This window comes from Nymphalis io, chromosome 11 (assembly GCF_905147045.1).
Source record: "Nymphalis io chromosome 11, ilAglIoxx1.1, whole genome shotgun sequence".
Taxonomy (NCBI): Eukaryota; Metazoa; Arthropoda; class Insecta; order Lepidoptera; family Nymphalidae; genus Nymphalis; species Nymphalis io.
The window spans coordinates 7,839,834-7,858,925 of NC_065898.1; the positions used below are offsets into that span (position 1 = coordinate 7,839,834).

At 31.7% G+C, this 19,092-nt stretch overlaps 4 protein-coding genes across 5 annotated transcripts in view; 1 reads left to right on the forward strand and 3 right to left on the reverse strand.

Moving 5' to 3' along the window:
• Positions 1-329: 329 nt before the first annotated feature.
• LOC126772043 (uncharacterized) lies at positions 330-2,830 on the reverse strand. The gene is made up of 4 exons (XM_050492222.1): positions 2,715-2,830; positions 1,925-2,394; positions 680-884; positions 330-501 (listed from the first exon to the last, which is right to left on the reverse strand). The coding sequence occupies exons 1-4, from the start codon at positions 2,828-2,830 to the stop codon at positions 330-332; spliced, it is 963 nt and encodes a 320-aa protein (XP_050348179.1).
• A 234-nt stretch (positions 2,831-3,064) lies between these two features.
• Positions 3,065-5,775, reverse strand: LOC126771949 (putative neuropeptide precursor protein). 2 transcript variants are annotated; one of them, XM_050492132.1, is made up of 5 exons: positions 5,571-5,774; positions 4,932-5,057; positions 4,520-4,754; positions 4,262-4,411; positions 3,065-4,194 (listed from the first exon to the last, which is right to left on the reverse strand). In XM_050492132.1, exons 1-5 carry the CDS (start codon positions 5,644-5,646, stop codon positions 3,672-3,674), a joined length of 1,110 nt encoding a protein of 369 aa, XP_050348089.1. In that variant the 5' UTR covers positions 5,647-5,774; the 3' UTR covers positions 3,065-3,671. The 2 variants fall into 2 exon arrangements, with proteins under 2 accessions (XP_050348089.1, XP_050348091.1); XM_050492134.1 differs by lacking the exon at positions 4,932-5,057 and having other exon boundaries at positions 5,571-5,775.
• A 4,569-nt stretch (positions 5,776-10,344) lies between these two features.
• Positions 10,345-12,489, reverse strand: LOC126771924 (peptidyl-prolyl cis-trans isomerase sig-7). Its single transcript, XM_050492095.1, has one exon. It carries the CDS (start codon positions 12,367-12,369, stop codon positions 10,414-10,416), a length of 1,956 nt encoding a protein of 651 aa, XP_050348052.1. The 5' UTR covers positions 12,370-12,489; the 3' UTR covers positions 10,345-10,413.
• Positions 12,490-18,019: 5,530 nt separating this feature from the next.
• Positions 18,020-19,092, forward strand: part of LOC126771942 (runt-related transcription factor 1) — a 45,491-nt gene continuing 44,418 nt past the window's right edge. The window contains exon 1 of the mRNA XM_050492121.1: positions 18,020-18,113. The gene's annotated coding sequence lies outside the window, so the exon portion shown is untranslated. The remainder of the gene's footprint in view (positions 18,114-19,092) is intronic.

Consider the following 19,092-nt stretch of genomic DNA (forward strand, 5'->3'; position numbering starts at 1 on the left):
TGTAAGAGTCACATATAAAAAAGTTGCACTTATATTGATTTTGGTATATTAATTAAAATTATACTTTTAATTTTCAAAAAAAATTATGCTACTTAAAAAAAAAGTATGATCTATTGATTACTGCGCCTTAACGTTCCGAATCGCGTCTTTTCCTTGGTCTATAGATATTCTATAAGTTTATATTGAGTAAGATGAATATGGAGTGAGTACTTATTTTATAGTATACTGAATGGATAAGAGTGTGAAAGTTTGAATATAATATGAACGATGTTGCACATTCTAAAGGTTAAGGTTAAAGTTTTCTTTATAAACACACATGTTGATAATTCTTACCTTCTCATTAATGATAGGGAGAGAGGAGTCATTCCAACATTATCTTTTACATTTGGGTCTACGCCAGCATCTAAGAGTAACTTAATAGCCCGTAAATTACCGGAACAAACTGCTAGGTGAAGCGCATTTCTTCCAAGATGATCAACTTGTTGGATAGCCATTCCTCTTCTAAAAAAATTATTATGTACCTTCTGTATTTAGATCATAAAATAATTATAGTAAAATTAAAATTGTGAACTAAAAGAAAAAAAGTATTAAAGGGCCTGATTTTCCTTTCGAATATAAATATTTTTATAATATATGTATTTTTTTTTAATTTAGTTGTTAGTATTTATTTTATAATTACCTAATATAAATGGCTAGTAAATTATCATTCCCAATTTCAGCTGCTAATAAAAACTCTTTGTCTTCATGGAGAAATTCAATAGCTTCTTTTAAACGCTCGTCTTGGTGAATATCGGAAGTATAAGATGTACCAGATCCAACATTAAGAGATCGAGGAGACCCGGGGTATGATGGAATATGAACATCCAGCGAATTTTCTGATAATTCTGCGTATGCAAATGATTAATTTAGATCTATGCATGTAATTGCATTGTTTTCTCTTTCAAAAATTGCATCCATACCGCTCAGACATGTCTTAAAATGATTATTTTTTAAACGTATTTATATGTTTTATTATCTTTTTCTTATTCCATTAAACGATGGCTCATACTATTTTAACATTGCACTTTAAATATATGTATATATATATTTAAATATTTTATATATTTTAATTTAAATATTTTAATTAGATATATATATATATATATATATATATATATATATATATATATATATTATTATATAAATATTTTTTATTATATTCATGTGCTTAATTTGTGTTTATAATTCATCTCGTGCTTGACGGTGAAGGAAAACATCGTAAGGAAACCTGCTTGTGTCTAATTTCATTGAAATTCTGCCACTTGTGTATTCTACCAACTCGCATTGGAGCAACGTGGTGGAATAAGCTCCCAACCTTCTCCTCAAAATGGAGAGGAGACCTTAGCCCAGCAATGGGACATTAACAGGCTGTTACTGTACTGTACTGTACTGTACTATGCATGTAAAAGTCCTGGCAAGTATATAGTACATAATTTATTTTTTTAAAGATATTAGTTCTTCACCCGGTATTATTTATTTATGTGAACTTAAGTCCTGAAAAAATATTTTGTTTTATATTTATGGTGGATTAGAGTTTTATTACAAAGAATTAATCAAGCAAAGCATTCCGTGTACCTAACAAAACTACAGATATATTATATACCTACATGGTTAATATTGTTAAGAATATTTATAATGTAGGTTAAATAACCGCTGTCCTGACAATTTGTATATAATGCTTATATGCTTCATAAAACCCAAATATAAAACAATATTTTACTTAGAAGCAAAATATTGTAAAATAAGTAATAAATAAAGATAAATTATAATTCATCGTTTATTTAACATAAAAGACAAAGATATTTGTTTAATTAGTTATTAAATATATTATTATTATAATTATTATCTTCCGTTGGAGGTTCCGAAAAGGAAGAGAACTGTTCACCCTCAAGTATTGTCTCCATTTTCGGTACATTTTCAAACAATGATTTTTTTCTAGTAGTAAATATTTCATCATTGTCACGAAGTGTTTCTCTGTTGCGAAGATAAGCGATGACTATAGATTCTGGTTCATTTTCAGCGTCATTATCAGCTATGGGTATTTCATTGTCGCTTTGTAAATTGATCTCAACCATTTGCAACTCTTCTCGAGATTCACAATTGTGTAATTGTGTTGGCAGGATATCAGATTGGTCTTTGCTAGTGCATGGTGTATCAATAGGAATTACATTATTCTTTTGGTTTTTCTTAAGAGTAACTTCGTTGAGAACATTTATTTTGTTAATTAATATTTCTGTGGAACTAGGATTACTTACGCAACTAGAGTCCACGATAACAAACATATGGTCTTTATTAAATTCATTTGAATTTTTATACATATTGGCCGATGTACATTGCAGGTTGATGTCATCTTCACTGGAAAGAATATACGACTTAAATATTTTATACTTCAGCGCTCTTATTGCTTTCTGCAAATGATAAATTGTTTCTATGGATTGTTCGATGATACTGAATGAAGCGTCCCACTTTTGATTACATTATATCTACTATATGAAGCTGAATGTAATTCACGATGTGATAAAATTGTTTGTTTTTGAGCATTTATCAAATCTGTAATATGTTTTGGTAATACCCGATCAGAGTGAAAATAAAACATAACCGATTGTATAATGTCTTTGCCTAACCGGTAAAGAAACATTTTATAGTAGCTTAATAACCAACAAAATAAATCGTACTTTGACCCTGAAGAGGCTTGGCCATCTTCAATGTTTTCAGATGAAATAATTCCAGTGGCCCGTAGAGATGTTCCTTCTTCAGTTCTACTTAATCTAGAATTGTTATCTTTACTCATATCATCTTAAGAATATCTAATCAATTTTAAAAGAGATTTGCTTAATATGACATTAGCATTTATGAAAAATATTGACGTACATAATTCGCAATTTTCTTTTTAAATATATGTACGCGCAAAAAGTCATTAACTTAGGTATGAATTGTACAAACGAGTTAAGTTTTATTTGTTGGATATGACAGTCTTTAATAATATTTACAGATTTGAGGAAATTGAAAGAAAACAATATTGTTATTATAATGCCAATTTAATACAGCATTTTTATTATAATGCTAAGTGAATACCATGTATACATCAAAACTATTCTAAACATTTCGCACGATTAAATGTGAAGTTTCACTTCACTATGCAGTACATAGTAGGTAATCATTAATATTTGGGATATATAAATTTGAACTAATTATCTTTTTGGTAAAAACGAGTATAAATTATAATCAGATATGCGGTAAACCGAGGTAGAAAAAGTACACTATAACATTCTATTGAAAGTAGTACCTAATAACATATAGGTATGTACTTTCGAATGAATATTTGTTTTGTTAGGCCATTTATTTTTTCAAAGATAACAAAATTACATATACATAATCTATGCTATGTTTCTAAAACTACACTATAATCCTATATTCTAGACACTGCGAAATAAATGCATGACGCTGTTGCTTCAATCCATTTCGTAAATGTTAGTGGAAATTTATCTGCCAGCTAACGGATAGAAGTGTGCGTATTAAACAAGATTTAGAAGATTAAATGAAGATTAAAGCAGTTATCTGCCTTTTTACTATTTTTATAAGTGGAATTATTATCCAGACTGTATCAATGGATCCTTTCTTCGTTTAACTCTTTACAGTATCAGTCGGCGATAGACAGGTATATCTTGTTCTTGAACGCGGGGTGCAGAGCGCAGAAGTTCAGCCAGGGTGTACAGATCATCTCGGGGCCGGTAATTGTTCTGGTGCATATCCGAACGTTTTCGAGCGACCATGAACCGTTTCATCTTATTCACGTACATCCTCTTACGACGCGCCTCTTCATACCTTTGCATAAGTTCGTTAGGGTCAACTGGATATATTTCAGGTAAACCCACGCCTACACGATTTTGTTCGGAGAAATAAGACTGGCGTGGGTAATCTCTTTCTCGTGGATCAATTGCTCCCTCATCGCGTAACCATATATCGCCAACTTCGTCCACCTCCGGCTGCCCTAGATCTAATGTATTGATATTGCCGTAATACGGAACTTCAGCGTTCCGGCTTGCGGCATGTAAGTCTTGTTTTCTTCTTTCTTGAGCTTCCCAAAAGTTAAGCAGCGCTCTAACATCTGCAGCGCTTAGACCAGAGTCTCTCTTACGACGTTCAGATACGGACCTATGCGCAAAAAAGAAAATGAAAACGGGAACTATCATATTATTTACAAATAAGTAAAAAGAGCTACCTAAAGTTTTTTTTATTTCCTCCAGAATTTTTGGTGGCAGTTTTGGCTGAGGCTGCTGCTCCGCTAACCTTAGTCCCACTGCCACGTTTGCGGCGATTATTATCATTCTCTTGGATTACGAAATCTACAGGCGTTGGTGCATCGTTTACTCTGTGTAAATATATATTTATTTTAGCGAGTAATGAAAATGTCCTATATGTACATTATTTAGCTGAATACTAACAATAGCATTAAAGTCATAAGAATGACTGAACTCACTTAAGATTTTTCTTTCCTGAGCCAGATTTGGTAGCGACCTTTGTAGCGGCACCAGCCCCCCCAACTTTTCCACTACCACGCTTACGACGTCGGGTCTCATAACCACCTGAAAGCCCTTCCATAGCAGGAGGCTCCCCATATAACTCTGGCCTCATAATAAGATTGTCCAGTTCCCCGTTAGATTGAGGAGATTCATATCGTTGCTCGACGGCTTGGTCGTATCCTTCAGAATTACCTATAACGAAGTTTAATTTCATTTTTCGTTTCTAGTAAACTTACTTTAAAATAAATGTAAAAAAGCAGTGATAATTTGTGTAAATTGATTACATAGTAGTTGTGGTATATTTTGAATTTGCTTTTTTTAATCATTTTTTTCATGTTATTTTAATAAATTCGCGATTTTTGTGATTACCTTCTTCACTTAGAGCGAGAGGATAAGGTTCGAGGTCATTTTTGTCGCTCTTGTTAAGAAATAACGACTGAGTATCATCTTTTGTTTGGTCCCAGTTCTCTGGCAGTTCGGCAATTGGACCATCATCTAAAATGTTTCATTGGCTATTGTGATATTTGTATGTTGTAAGTAGCAATATCAATTTTATTTTGACTTTACGTTTTTAAAGGTCACGCTAAAGCATTATGAAAAGTTTTCATTATAAATTTATTGTAGTAATTGTAATAATACAAACAAAATATATATTTAAGTATGAAGACAGAATAATTATGTTTTAAAGAACAAGATTTAGTGTATTAAATTTAATAATTGTCAAAACGACGCCATAATTAGGCCGAATTATTGTTTTGTATTCAACAATATTAAAATGATCAGTATTATAAGGTGCTAAAAATTTATATCCGCCATTGCATTGTTAGTTAGAAAAGGTCATAGTTGAAAATGGAAGAACATCCTACGCAAAAATATAACGGAGCACTGGGGGCACCTGTTGCTAAATATAGAACAACCCGGCCATCTTCCTAATCGATACGGTACATCAAAACAGAATCAACACAGCAGAAGCAAGCCTTATCTGATTAAAATAAAACTGCATATTACCTTTGGTATTCGGGACAGGTTCTGCATTGTTGACCACAAGGACCGCGAAGACCGCGGTGAGCGAGATCAGTAACATATTTAGGCTTTTACTAGAGCTCAACAGAATTTTTTAATGTTTTCGCAACAAAGATTTCCTGACGACGATGTGGGGCCCACACTCGGAGGACGAATGCCGTGTACCGGGGCGGACTGGAAAGAAAAGCGGAGTTCCTGTCGATACATTTGCGACATGCGCAATGGACGGACCAGGGATGTATCTAGAAGAGTCAATTAAATATAATTTTACAGATCTCTGACTGTAGGTATAGATCTCTGATAGTAGGTAGGTACTTATATGGCAAGTACGGATTGTACTTAATTAAAATTTGTTATTTTATAGTAAATTTTCTGTTTTTTTTTTAAATAGTGGCATGTATATTTCATTACACGTAATTTCATTTCTATTGTTTTAAACTGTAATTAACTGTAAGAGAATATTGAGAAAAAGCTTATATCTCTTATTTAAAATGCAGTGAGCTCTTGGTATAAATTACTTCAATATTAATTTTTTAAACAAATTATTCAAAATTTATTTTCTTGTAACAATTCAGCCCTGGCTCAATGACGTAGACCATATTATCTAGTAGGCTACACTGGCGAACCATAAAATGCGTCTTATTGCTGAGAAAAATAAACTGGGTGGTGCTTTGAGCATAATTAAAATAAGTACATGAGGCGCCCTAGGAGCTTTAATACATCCAAAATATATAGCTAAGCAAATATTATAAATAATTGTGTAACTGTGTAGTTTAAAACATCGATATATGTATCTATGTATGTTGTTTTATTGTATACGTAGGTACTATAGTAAAATGTTACTATATAATATTTATCTTTAAAAAATCAGATCCTTCTAGCATAAATCATTTATTTAATATTTATCAATCTTCAAAGACCGTTTTAAAAAAAAAATATTTATGTATTGTTATACATTTATATTAACTAAAATAATATAAAAATGATCTTTACTTTACTTTGCAAACAATTGTAAAGCAGATTGATACACTTAATGGATTTCTTCTAAATTTGCCGACATAGCCGCGTTAGTCTGGACCAAAGGTATACAATAAAAGTTAACAAGTCTCATCTTCTCGTCACTTTAATTCTCATACAAAAGCTAACTGGCCCAATAGAATGTTCCCGCCGGCGAGTCAACGACATCCTGTTATCAGGTGATACCATTTGAATCTTTGACATGTTTTATGATTTCCTCTCATTTCATAGGCACACAGAATTTTGTGTCTAAGATAAATTAGAACAGTAAAAATCTTTTACAATCGTAATTATTTTAATACAAATCATATTGTATTTTATTTTTTAGGTCAAATAACACAAAAAAAATTAAGAATATGCTCAAGAAGAATCTTGGGTATCTGTTCGTCTATCACTATTGCTTAATTTCGCGTTCAACAATGTTATCGATTTGGAATGTTATAAGTGTTGAAACTTGTAATAAGCACATAATTATTTGACAAGCATTATGTTAGACAAAAAAATTATATTTTTTTTAAAGAAATTAAGACGGTTATTATGTCTTATTTTTTCTTATCTTGCATAAAAGTCTGTGTCTACCTGAATTTTTATCTGTATTAAAATATTTAAGAACCTTTCAAAATAATCGTCCTAATAAAACTATTTACTTCCATAATAGTATTGTACTTATGTACTAACTATATATGTGTAACTACCTATTTTCCCTTTTAATGATTACATAATACGCTTTAGATTTAGTTTTTGCGGTTTCTTGACATATTTTTAATCATATTGAGGTTTTCTTGGCTATTTTATTTAAGTTTTTCTTTTCAGATATTTACCTACTAATAAATAATAGTAAGTATAAATGATAAAAAAGCCGAGAGGGCCCTGTGGTAAGAACGCGTGAATCTTAACCGATGATCGTGGGTTCAAACCCGGGCAAGCACCACAGAATTTTCATGTGCTTAATTTGTGATTATAATTCATCTCGTGCTTTACGGTGAAGGAAAACATCGTGAGGAAACCTGCATGTGTCTAATTTCACTGAAATTTTGCCACATGTGAATTCTACCAACCCGCATTGGAGCAGCGTGGTGGAATAAGCTCCAAACCTTCTCCTCAAAAAGAGGAGAGGAGGCCTTTAGCCCAGCAGTGGGACATTCACAGGCTGTTACGGATTATGGATTACGGAAGTATAAATACACCGACTGACTTCTATACGAGGTACTCTACACACAAGTTTGTGAGTAAGATATAAGTTATCATGCTCATGTGTCCAAATTCGTACTAATGTTGTAAATTGTGAAAGTAACTATATCTATTTGCTTCATTTTCACGACTAAATGGCTTTTGATGGTATGTTGGCTTAAAATCTGGCTTATCTTATGTTAATTTTTTTTTACATTAAACCGTTAAATATATGTATATAAATTAAAAAAAAACTGGCTCTATTATTGTTTTTTATATGACAATCATGTTGTTTGTTATGTTCCTGTTTCATTATGATAACTATCAAAGGTAAAGTTCAATAAGCGCAACGATAGATAGTGTAGGTACCAACACTAATAATAATGGTCCTCTGGAACGGTTTCGGCCACGGTAGCTAATCTCAAGAAAGATTGGTCAATTGCGCAGGCGATATTATAGTGCACAAGTGTTTGCGCAAACACAAGTTCACTCTCTATCCCGATGGGACGGCAATCCGACACGACCGAAAAGAGTTCAGGCGCAGGACCAAGGTTTTTATCTGTTTTCCGAGGCACGGGAGTGTACACACTATCAACTTCCAGACTCCGGGCTGCTACTGAGAATTTTCGGCAGAAAATCCCAATAACATCTTATTGTTCCGACCTGGGATTTGAACCCAGGACCTCCGGGTCTGCGGCCTTATATGTAGCCACTAAACCAACGAGACAGTCAAGGTCAAGTCAAGTCAGGTTGTTACTAAAAGAGACCACGAAAACATTGTACATATCGAAAAATTTTCTATACTAATATTCCTTAGAAGCCTTCTATAATAATATTATAAATGTGAAAGTAACTGTGTCTGTTACGCTTTCAAGGCTAAACTACTGAATTAATTTTGATAAAATTTGTTATGAAGCAAGTTTGAACCCTAAGGACGGACAGATGCTACTTTTTTACCTAATAACCTCTCCTCTTTTTATATTATGTATCATTTATGATTTATCAATGAAAACATAAACAATCACTTTGGTTCAATTTATTCGTCAAATGTACTGACTGAATATTGTAAAAAAAAATCATTTTCACTTTGGACTACTTTGTACTTTTGGGAATATTATTTACAAGATAGTTAAAAAGGTGCATATGTCGTAGGACTTTTCTAGTTCAAGCATGTCACGACTTGATGACAGTCATGTTGGTAAAATGCGAAGTCAGGACGGTTAGCTAGTCTATTATAACATAATAGGTGGGGACAAAATTAATTGCGTAATAATAATTAAATGATAGACAAGTATTCATAGATAGTTTAAATTTATTTACTATATTAATATACGTACATTCTATTAAAATATATTAACACTTATTAAGCCTAATATAGTCGTACAAGGTACTGCATTTCTAATTCCATTAAATTACTAACTAAGCAATCTTCACATTAATATCGACCTATACTACTTTGCAAAATTATGGTACCTTCTGACTGACTCCGATGTATTATAGTGGACAGGTGTGTACGCAAACAAAAATATAGGTTATAATCATAATTCGATGTGACGGCAATCTAACAAGACCGAAGAGTTGTGACGCAGGACCCATGCCGTTATATGTTATCCAAGGCACGAAATTGTAAACACTGCCAACTTCCAAGCTCTGAACTACTAGTTGCTTCTGAGATTTATTGACAGAAAAGCCAAGTAGCTTTCTATGAACCCGATCTAGGATTTGAGTATCATATATAATATCACGGCAGCATTTAAATAATTTATTATTTAATGTAATTAATATCAATGTTTTAAATTTCGTTATCAAAATATTTTCTTATAGAATCTATTCTATGTGTTTTTTGCAATAATTCTATTGTATTTACTTTATATACTATTTAATAAAAGTCTAGAAAAAAGTAATATAAATTTTTGTACGCAAATATAAATAACAAAACCTGATTATGAATGTAATAATGTAGGTAACCTTTATTTTTCACAATATAGGTATTTGTTTTCCAAGCTTATCTTCGCTAGTTATTAGGTAGGTTATGCATGCAATTTTTCACACTCTAATGGTACTCTGGCTCGCTTAACTATAAAATATACTTATTGCCACAAGCGTACCATAGTACAGTATTATTATTACTAAAAAGGTTTTTAAAAACTCAGAATTTGGTTATAGTACATTGATGATGAGGTTTTAGACCAGTTTTGTTTGATCGATTAATATAATTGATATATATTAATAAATTAATATGTAAAAGAAAAATTTACTTAAAATAAATTAAATTATATTTTGATAATACAATTCAGTCAATGCATATAAGTTATATTTTAATTAAAATAATAAATAATGCTTATAAATAAATAAGTTTAAATGTTACTTGAATTATATAGAGCAGTAATAAAAAAAATTAATGGTTTTTTTTTTTAATAAATGACAGATAATAAGTATGTATTTTTTCGATTTACTATTTTAGAAAAACAAATGACAATAAAATAAACCTAGACTTAAAAGATTTTTTAATAGCAATTAATAAAACTTATTTTAAAAATATAAAATAGGTAGGACGAAAGCACAACAAAAAAAGTATTAAAGCTATTTTATTGTACTGAATTATCATACAAAATTTAAATAGCAAGATAAATAGGAGATCCTATAATTTCTTTTTAGTGTTTCGCCCTGTCTTTTTGGTATTATTCATACGTTTTTTTTTAGATTGTTTGCTATCAGAACTTGAGCTAGTATCACTTGAATCTGAGCTACTTGATGAACTACTGTTACTGCTAGTATCACTGCTGCTGCTTGAAGTTGAACGCTTTCTCCTTTTTTTCCTTAATTTTTTCTTAGTCCTTTCATTTTCACTTGAAGAACTAGATTCACTACTAGAAGAGCTTGTTTCTGATGAATCAGATGATGATGTGGAATGCTTACGCTTCTTCTTTGTGCTATCCTTTTTAACAACTTTTTTATTATTTTTACTCTTATTATCTTTCTTATTTTTAATTGCAGGTGACGGTTTTTTTGTTTGGTCATTATCGACTTTATTAATGTCTTGCCTATATTCTCTGTTAGATTCATTTTGTTTGTGCCCTTCGTCATGATTTGAGTGTTTATGTTTAGTATCTATCCTTTGCGAATTGTAACTGCTGCTTGATTTTTTTTCGTTTTTCTCAATATTACGTTTTTTATAATCTGATTTGTCATTATACCGCCTAGGTGATTTGCTAGCTTCTCTCCTATCATTATAATTAGAAGAATGTCTTGATTTATGAGAACTTGAGTAATTATTTTTATGATTGTCATATTTATTTGAGTCTCTATATTTATTGTCTCTTACTTGTGCATCTTCTTTAGAATATCTATCACTTTCTCTTTCTGAAACTCTATTCCGAGAATAATCTAGTCTAGACCTACTCCTACTTCTATCTCTGTATTGCTTATGATTATTCCTATCTCTGTCATATCTCCGATCTCTATCTCTTTTATTCTCACTTTTATCATGATGTCTTTCCCTACTTGCTCGGTTCTCTGTTCTGTGTCTCTTGTCTGTATGTCTTTCTCTATCTCTAGCTTCATTTTTAGGCTGAGGCATTTTTGTATCATCATCAAAATATTGTACACCTCTTCCTTTACCTAGCCATCTCATTTTAGACACAGATTGAGAAAAGTCAACATGGATACGTCTATCATCAATTAAAACATTATCCATTTTGAAATAGGCATCTTCACAGGATTTTTTATTTTCAAATTCTATAAAAGCATATTGTAAGGAATTTCCAGTTTTTTTATCTCTTATTACTTCACAACTTACTATAGTGCCAAAACGACTAAATATAATTTCTAGATCTTCATCAGTTGTTACAGGGTTAAGTTTACAAACAAACAGTACATTTTCAGGTGGAGCTATTTCTGCATCAGGTAAGTCACCAACAATCTCTAATATTGTAGCTCGAGCTTTGGCTTCTTTTTCCTCAATCATTTCTTGTATTTCTTCAGCAGTTTTGCCTTGGGTTTCATCAATTTCTTCATCAGGGGCTATTCTTCCACCTTTTAGACGTTCTGCACTAGGCGACGGAGATCTCGATGGAGCTCTCAAGCCAGGTGGGTCATTGAAAGGGTCTTCTAATACAACAGTATGAGTAATTCTTACATCTCTATATGGACGGTGAGATTCATCACAAATTACTTCATTAAGTTTTGTTAATACTTCATGCCCCTCTGTTACTTCTCCTATGACGCAATGAGTTCCATCTAATGAATCTAAGTCTGGGGCAAGAGTAATAAAAAATTGAGAACCTATCATCATGTCATCAGTGCCTACCATAGATAGTAAGCCGGCTCCAGTGTGCCGAATTTTAGGCATTTTTTCTCCTGAAAAAAATCTCTTTTGAGGCCCTTCCAATATACCCCATATTGACTGCCCACCAGATCCTTCGCCGCTGGGGTCCCCCGTTTGGGCAATAAAGCCGCTTCGTATTGTATGAAATAAGTTGAAATTGTAATATTTCATCTTGCAAAGCTTTAAAAAGTTTAAACATGTTACAGGTCGTTGATCTAAATACAGATCGACAGTTATATCTCCCAGTGTAGTTTCAATTACAACCGCCATTATAATTTTTATAGTTAACTAAAATACATTCAATTATTACCACTTTACATTAAAAGTAAATTACAAATATATCTTATTTACTTTTTGTAAAACTTAAATAAGTTGACACATCATCCTAACCTAAAATCTAAAATGTTTGACGTTTGTAACCGTCAGTCGACTTGGCTTTGAATGCACAGAGTATATAACTGCAACTAATACTCTAATACTAGTGTTTAAACAGATAATATATTGTTCATTTTTGTATTAAATATTATTTTTTAGCACATAAATAAAACTATTAAACACTTTATTTAATTTAAAATACATTGATACTAATAATATTTAAATCTTTTTTGTTTAATATCTACGCTAACGCCACCTAACGCGCATACTATATATTTTTTTAACTATATGGAAAAAATAGAATGAAGTATGAACCTTTTTATGTTAGACCTGCATAGATGGCGCAGGAATGTTTTGATTTTTACTAAAAAGTGTAAATTTGATATATTTACTTTAATATATTATATCGACTATTTGATTTAATTATTACAGTTTGCATTTCACAATTGACAAAACATTGATACATTTATTGTCATTTATTGTTTAATAAGTAAGCTTATGCATATTATTAAAGTTTTCTTGAGACAAATTAAGTATTGAATTTTAGATACATCTTGCATAGTATAAATATTCTATTTTTGAAAATTATATATTTTTTAACCTATTAAAAAAGCCTTAAACAGTGATTACGGTTTCAAATCAACAAGCACCACTCAATTTACATGTGTTTTAATTCTGCATATCATTTTGTATTTGGCGGTGACGGAAAACCTAAGATATATAGGTAAGTCCTTTTTTCCTTCCGTACAGTTGGAATTGAAATTTTGAATTGAGTTGAATTGGATTATGGTGACCAAAGTAGGTAGGTATTATAATTTAAGAGCATGATCTTGGCATAATCCTATTTATTTGAGGTTGACACGGTGTCCAAGCTGCAAATAAAAAAGACTTGGCATATCTTTGTTGGATGGGTGGTTCGCCAGTACCATAAGGGTGTTTGGGGCGCTTACATACACAATTATTGCTAGATGCTATTAAAAACTCTCGTCGTCGGTTTTTACGACAGCCGCTCTTTTCGATCCCGCCGTTACCACACCGATATATTATATTACAAGCTAAGTCAAATAAACAATGTTATTATAATATTATATGTATTTAAAATAAAAACTCAAAGTTAAGCTATGTTAAGTCGAGTCTATGTTGATATAATTCAGCGCTTTGATGACAAAAAATGAGAAAACCATGCAGGTAATTTTAATTTTAAAGTATATCGTCAAGTCCAGCTATGAAGAATTTGGTTCGTATTTCCCCGCCTGATACAAGTTAACTTATAATGTTATCCTTGCTGTACAGGAGATGAATACTATAGATTAAAGGTTTCAGCTCCTGCACTCACCTGAATGATTAAGATATTGAATATAACTCTGATACAGTGTAGTCAATGATATTCTATAATTAAAACCTAATGAGACATAGTATTAGGTTCGTGGGTTTTATTTTGCCGCCAAACAGCAATAATTCTTATTCGTACTTCATGATTGCGGAAGTTAAAATATATAGTTTGGGCTGTAAACGTTTAACAAGCGTTACAAATATAAACGATAAGCTGAAATTCGAACTTGAAATAATAATAATAAGGTCCTACAAACCGATTTCGGCCACGGCGGCCATTCTCAAGAGAGATTAACCAAGTGCGCAGGAGGTATTATAGTGCACAAGTGTGTGCGTAAGCACAGGTGCACTCTCTATTCCCTAATTCTCATAATGCGATGGGATGGTAATCCGACACGAGATGAGACTGCTGCTGAGAATTTTCTGACAGAAAAACCCAATAACTTTTATTGGCCAGACCTGGGAATTGAACCCAGGACCTCAAAGTCTGCGGCCTTACATACAGCCACTACACAAACGAGGCAGTCAATTTATATATATTATATATATATTATACTCGCATCGCGAAAAAGAAGTTTTCCTTTCATAATAATTAAACACGTCCCTATTTTGTCGATAAAACATTGTCTTGCTTAAATTTTGTTGCATATATTTGTTGGGGCTGTTACATTTTATAACGAGTCACGAGTTTATAAATTGAGCTCTTAGAAATTTCCAATATCAAGGTGTCGGTCGCAGCCTATGCAATTGGCTGTATACTCACGTTTCTAGAAAATCTAATAAAGGCCGTTTCGTTCACCCTCCTTCCGCTCTCACCCCTAATAAAGTGAGTATTGAAAATTTACCAACCATTCTTCGAGGGATATAAGGTTAGACTGCTATAAATGGCGATTTCACTAAAATTGAACGTGAAGCAACCTACACCTTTTTGCTGTTTTATGATTAGAAAGTTTATAAAAAAATATTTATTGTAGTAAGTGTATTTTTTTTGTTTGTAGATGGCTGTTGTAAGCTCTTATATGTGCACTTTTGAATTGTAATTTTACAAAATTAAAAATTGAAGTTTAATTTTTATTATAAATATGATTCAAATAAAAATGTTGTTACGAATTACGTTTTTTATAAGGTACTTAGTAGTCGTAACGGCATAGTCTACTAAAATAAAAAAAAAACTGCGTTTTCAGCGTGACTTGTTAATCTTATCTATATATTTAACACTATTGCACAACACCAATATATATCGTACAAAGGGCCGGTGCTAGAAGCATTCTCTGTCAGCTCACCTTACAAAGTGCAGGCTTTTATAAATTTATCTTTAAAACGTATATAACTCTATTAAATATAGTTTAATTGTCCTATTGTGCTGAAATAAGTGACACTTTTACGGCCCAATTAAATATATTTCAAAAGCAAACGGTTCACACCCCTTAAATACAAGAATAACTGAAGCTGAACAACACAATAATTAAGTTAGAACAAGGCTATCAGCCAAAAATACAAACATTGTATTATTTTGAGAATTTAGTTAGTTACGTTTTAAAAAAAAAACTATGTATGTTGTATATGATGTGTGTCCATTTCATATATTACGTTCGGGTTTTAACCCCACTCATATCTTTTTTTAAATTATTTTATCGTGTAGTTCGTGATCACGACAGCAGCTCTGTCAAAACATCGGTCAAATTAATAATAATAATAATAAAAAGTTTTTAGGACTGCGGCTTAAGGCCGAAAATAATGTATGAAGTAGAGATACTTCAACTTTGAGAAACTTATGATATTAATTGTAATTTGTAAGATAAATCGCTTGTTGTACTGTAAAGTCCAACAAGCCAACCAGATACAAAGAATAAAATGAAAGTCGTAGATAATAATTAGATATCAAAAGGACTCAAATCAAGCCATCTATTTTCAACATATGTATTAATATTCCTACATGTATAACTATGAAAAAAGCCGAGATGGCCCAGTGGTTCGAACGCGTGAATCTTAACCGATGATCGTGGGTTCAAACCCGGGCAAGCACCACTGAATTTTCATGTGCTTAATTTGTGATTATAATTCATCTCGTGCTTGACGGTGAAGGAAAACATCGTGAGGAAACCTGCATGTGTCTAATTTCATTGAAATCCTGCCACATGTGTATTCTACCAACCCGCATTGGAGCAGCGTGGTGGAATAAGCTCCAAAACTTCTCCTCAAAAGGGAGAGGAGGCCTTAGCCCAGCAGTGGGACATTAACAGGCTCTTACTGTATAACTATGTGGATATCATGTCATAAATTTTATGATCCATAATGTGAATAAGGTTCAAGTTTCTATTACCATCCTCCAGGCTCTAGGAGTTGGCCATTTATAGCCAGTTATTTTACTATATTTTTTATGTTTTATACTCGATATATACTAAACACTTTACACTTTACATTTAGTTGTTTATTTTTAATAATAATTTAAATGACTCTAAAGTAAAGTAGTTAAGACTAAAATATAGAACACGTAGGCAGATATATTTAAAAATAGTGTATAATAAAAACAAAAAAAAAAAGTACAATGTAAAAAAATATTAATGAACAGTAGTACCTAATGGTAAACTAAAACGCGACTAGAAATATATAACCGCTAAATTTTCTAGTAAAGGTTTTCAAACGCACCCGCCATGACAACATAAACATCGCAGCAATCACCAGTGCAAATGTTTGCTGGCTGAACGTGCTTCACCGCTGCCGTTTACACGCGATTATTATAACACTTTCAACACACTATTTTTGTCTATGTTTTTTTATTTATTTATGACGGAATCCAACTTTAAGAGACAACAATCAAATGAAAGCAGTGTGATATAAAAATATTGTATTTAAAAAAATGTTGACGCTCGCAGCACATATAATTTAAATAAATTATTTTACCGCATCAATTTCTCTATAATGTCTGTTATATATATAAGCATTTTAATTTGCTGTTATCTGTAAATGGTTTTATATACGTAATATTTTATATTATATTGTTTTACAAGCAAATAAACCTCTTCAATGACCTTGTCCGTCTGTCGTTTTTTCAATAGTGGTAATAATTATAGTACATTCACCAGCTATTGTTGTAATGAACATAAACGTATCAACATATCAACCAGATAATAAATAATGATGCTTTTATTGGTATAAAGAAATTTGCTGTCGACAATATTATCTTCATCGAATACACTACTCGACATCATTAAGATTAATACTAACCACCAACCACCACGACTAATGGACTTCGTTTGATGATGAATATTTGGATATAATGTGGTAAATACATTACTGATATTAATATGTTGACAAAATAACGTTAGAAATACGATAATTGTAATATATTTTGAGCCGGTCGGCGTGTTTGTTGGATGCTTACATTTCACGCCGAAGGTTGTGGGTTCGATTCCCACCCAGGACAGATATTTGTGTGCGTGAACATGTCTGTTTGTCCTGAGTCTGGGTGTAATTATCTATATAAGTATGTATTTACAAAAGGAAAATAATATATGTAGTTTATCAGTTGTCTGGTTTCCATAGTACAAGCTCTGAACAAGCTTAATATGGAATCAGATGGCCGTATGTGAAAAATGACCCAGGATATTAATGTTTATTATTACATATATGTAAATAATTATACTGTTATTCAATTGTCTTATTATCCACTGCTACCTATATAAATTAAAAAGTTACCCGAAAACAGATGTATCCATATAACAATACATGTACATATCTGTTTCAGATGAGTACATATCGACACCGTTTCATTAACTATTAATTATTATTATTATATTTGATATATATGTGTATTTTTCATGGAGAATATTTTCTACTATCCTTTTTGTTAGACGCTAGATGACGCTGCAGCTCATCATCTGCCTCGTTAAAGCGACCGCTATGACAATTGAAATATACTACCCACACATCACATATTCTAACTATATTGATCTGTTCCGGTGCGGTATAAGCGATATAACATCTTAGTTCCCAAGGTTGGTGGCGCATTGGCGTTGTAAGGAACGGTTAATACTTCTTAAAGTGCCAATATATAAGGTCCATGGTGATCACTTAACATCAGGTGGTCTGTTTGCCCATCCGCAAAGATAAAAAGCTTGATGTATAGTGTATTGTTTGTATCTATGCAATAGATACATTGTCTCATGTACACGAGTGGAGAGGGTAGCTGTCAATCAAGCAGCCTGGTGTTAGACACCGTGCGGATTGGACGTGCGCCTGCGCTATTGCTGCGTGTAGTAATGAGCCAGTGATAGTGATCATTACAAATGGCGACGAGAGTAAAGGTCAGTAAATAAAAAACGTTATTTATTTTAAAGGAAAGGAAGATGATGATACGAAGTGATTAATTGTTCATGAAATCTAACAAGTCACATTACAATCTATTTACGGCATGAATTCTATTTTAATATAGTAAAAGTAATCTGTCAGATCGTTAAGGAATATGTTTATACAAAATAATTCTAATGGGTCATCTAAGATTTCAATTCGCTAAACGGGTATGTAAATAATTCCTTATGTTTTAATAATATTTAAACTAATAGAAAAGGTGTTACTGTCGGTTGTATTATCGGTATTATTTCACATAGTATCTAATTAAGAAAACAACAAGTAACTTGTTAAATGTACCGTCGTGTTTATTCAATAAAATCGTAACAAAATAATTACATAATTATACTTCTTACAATAATTTCTTCTTGTAACCTAATTAACACTTTTTTCATAAGTAGGTAATCCAAATAAAATATTAAATACCTGTTTGAACATTTATTGATGATTTGATTTTTTTGATAACGTTGTATTTTCTACAAGTTTTATGTATTTAATCAACCACAATATACTCACATAGAGGTTACAAGCTTAAATTCAATACATTTGATAATTATTAACTAACTATGTTTTATTGAAAGGAACATACTTAGCCTGGCAAAGTGAATAAAATAAGGAATTATTAGGTATAGTATTTATTGTGGTCCAAGTTTAGATTTTCATTCAATTGAAATTAACTTAAATTTAGATTGCCATTAAATTGGAAACAAGTTTTTCATTAAATTAAATTTAAAAATTTTCAAATCAATTCTAGATTTTCATTCAATTGAAAATAAACTTTAAATTTAGATTTCCATTAAATTGGAAACAAGAAGTTCATTAAATTGAATTAAGAACATATCGGACATCTTTTAAATAAGAGTATTGTAAATAAGAGGTCGCCCCGATACAATCATGGCAAATCAGTTACCGCCACCTGAAAAATTAGATAATGAG

Excerpts from the sequence above, each read along its gene's own strand:
- LOC126771924 (XM_050492095.1), bottom strand. The coding sequence starts at position 12,369 with ATGGCGGTTGTAATTGAAACTACACTGGGAGATATAACTGTCGATCTG.
- LOC126772043 (XM_050492222.1), bottom strand. The coding sequence starts at position 2,830 with ATGAGTAAAGATAACAATTCTAGATTAAGTAGAACTGAAGAAGGAACA. Across the intron at positions 2,395-2,714 it reads CAAGCCTCTTCAGGGTCAAA|TGAAGATGACATCAACCTGC; the intron begins GTACGATTTATT and ends TATTCTTTCCAG. Across the intron at positions 885-1,924 it reads AATGGAGACAATACTTGAGG|AATTATCAGAAAATTCGCTG; the intron begins GTGAACAGTTCT and ends TTGCATACGCAG.
- LOC126771949 (XM_050492132.1), bottom strand. The coding sequence starts at position 5,646 with ATGTTACTGATCTCGCTCACCGCGGTCTTCGCGGTCCTTGTGGTCAAC. Across the intron at positions 4,412-4,519 it reads TCAGGAAAGAAAAATCTTAA|AGTAAACGATGCACCAACGC; the intron begins GTGAGTTCAGTC and ends ATATTTACACAG. Across the intron at positions 4,195-4,261 it reads GGAAATAAAAAAAACTTTAG|GTCCGTATCTGAACGTCGTA; the intron begins GTAGCTCTTTTT and ends TTTTGCGCATAG.